This window comes from Sphaeroforma arctica (assembly GCF_001186125.1).
Source record: "Sphaeroforma arctica JP610 unplaced genomic scaffold supercont1.5690, whole genome shotgun sequence".
Taxonomy (NCBI): Eukaryota; class Ichthyosporea; order Ichthyophonida; genus Sphaeroforma; species Sphaeroforma arctica.
The window spans coordinates 1-1,882 of NW_014034868.1; the positions used below are offsets into that span (position 1 = coordinate 1).

At 42.7% G+C, this 1,882-nt stretch overlaps 1 protein-coding gene across 1 annotated transcript; it reads left to right on the forward strand.

Annotated features, from left to right (window-relative positions):
* Nucleotides 1-1,598: 1,598 nt before the first annotated feature.
* Nucleotides 1,599-1,780, forward strand: SARC_15153 (hypothetical protein; the record flags this gene model as incomplete). The annotated part of the gene is made up of 1 exon (XM_014290721.1): nt 1,599-1,780. A coding segment is annotated over one exon (182 nt), but the record flags the coding sequence as incomplete, so codon positions are not given.
* Between the last annotated feature and the right edge of the window lie 102 nt (nt 1,781-1,882).

A 1,882-nucleotide genomic window follows, 5' to 3' on the forward strand; every position in this document is an offset into this window, starting at 1 on the left:
ATGTTTGTATGTTCGTATGTAAGTAAGTATGTATGTATGTATGTACATATTATTGATATTATTATTATTATTTCAATATTAACATTATTATTATTATATTATTTTTTCATTATTATACTATATTGGAAATATGTATATGCGTATATCCATATATATATATATATATATATATGTGTGTGCGTGGGTGTGTGTGCGTGGGTGTGTGTGATGGGTGTGTGGTGTATGTATGTATGTATGTGTGTGTGTGTGTCTAAAGTATGTTTGATTCCTAATCATATATGTATAGTTCAGATTCTCACCATAGCGCTATTTGCATTTATACATGTATGTCATAGGTGTTGGATGCGGCAGTGGTGTTGTATGTGCGACAGAGCGAAGGCCTGGAGTACGTTGTAGTGGACAAGAAGGTTGTCATGGCAACCAAATTCCTTCCCGAGGCAACGCCGTCGTTGGTACAATGTGTAGTGGCAGATGAACAGCCATTCCTCAGACAGGTACGTCTGTTAGAACTGTGTTGTGTGTAATCCCACACTCCCCGTGTTGAATGATAGTGGATCTGATCTTCAGTCACAAACTATAAGCCTACCTTAGCCATTTCTCAGTCTATGTATTCAATGATAGTGTGATCTTCAGTCACAAACTATACGCTTACCTTCATCACGGCTTCACAACAGTAGTATGTGATAGTAGCACTTACGCTTGTGCCATATGGTGCTGCAGACAGTCTCCTCCAGACCAGTAGAATACACTGCGTTGTTGGACTTGTTTAATAAATAAATAAACGTGTGTGTGCTGTGCAGATACTCTGCCCTTCCGCATATGTACAGGCTGTTAAAAGGAACTATGTATTGTGTGTTGCACTTGGGTTGTACATGTTTGGTGCACATGCCCTGTGTATTGTGTGTTGCACTTGGTTTGTACATGTTTGGTGCGCATGCCCTGTGTATTGTGTGTCACACTTGGTTCGTACATGTTTATTGCAAATGTTTGGTAGTCCCATGCTAACACTCCAACTTAGACTGACCGATTGGGCCCTGATTTGTCACGGAGTTTCTGTATCTGTACTCCATCGATGCTGTTATATGTAGCAGTGCGAATGTAACGTCACGCATGAATAGACGTCCGTGGATTGGGTAAGCCGTCCTGCTGTGGGGCATTTGTGGTTTACTCGGCGTGCTCAAGTTGTGTGTCTGCTGCGGACACTGGTGCCATCAGTTGTTGAGATATAAGTAAGGGTGTTGTGAGGCACAGACGCATTGTTGTATGTGTTGGATTTGAAACACGTACATTGTGTGGTTGGGGTAGATGCAGGTTACTTTTGTTACTAGAGTGTATTAGGTTTGTTGTGGAGTGTGGGTGCGAGGGTGTCAGTGAAGTGCTGTTAGTCTACTTGCCTCTGCTGTAGTACTGGTAAGCAACGGCTCATTATAGTCTACAAGCACACACTGAACACAGACGCACGCATATGTATATATACATCCATACATACCCATACGCATTCTAGAATGCATTATGTACACGTGCCCATACTCCTCGCTGGCATGCGGGTATATGTATACTAACCAACACAACACCCCCTTCACCACATACACATGCAGGTGCTGTCGTTGAAGGATCATTACCCGTTAGACTCAGATGTGTTCCTGGTAGGCAAGCGCTACTACGGCCATGTGGCGAAGGTCAAAGCAGTCACCGGTGGTAACCTGGATGTGGAGGTGCAGTTCTTACCCAACAACCTTAACCTCAGGGCAGAGGCTGGTAAAGCCCAGTCCGAAGAGAAGTATGTAGCCTGGTCGAGGGTGACTTACGGCGTTCGTTGTATATATATGCATTACATACGCATATATATATATACGTATATGTATATGTATATGTATATGTA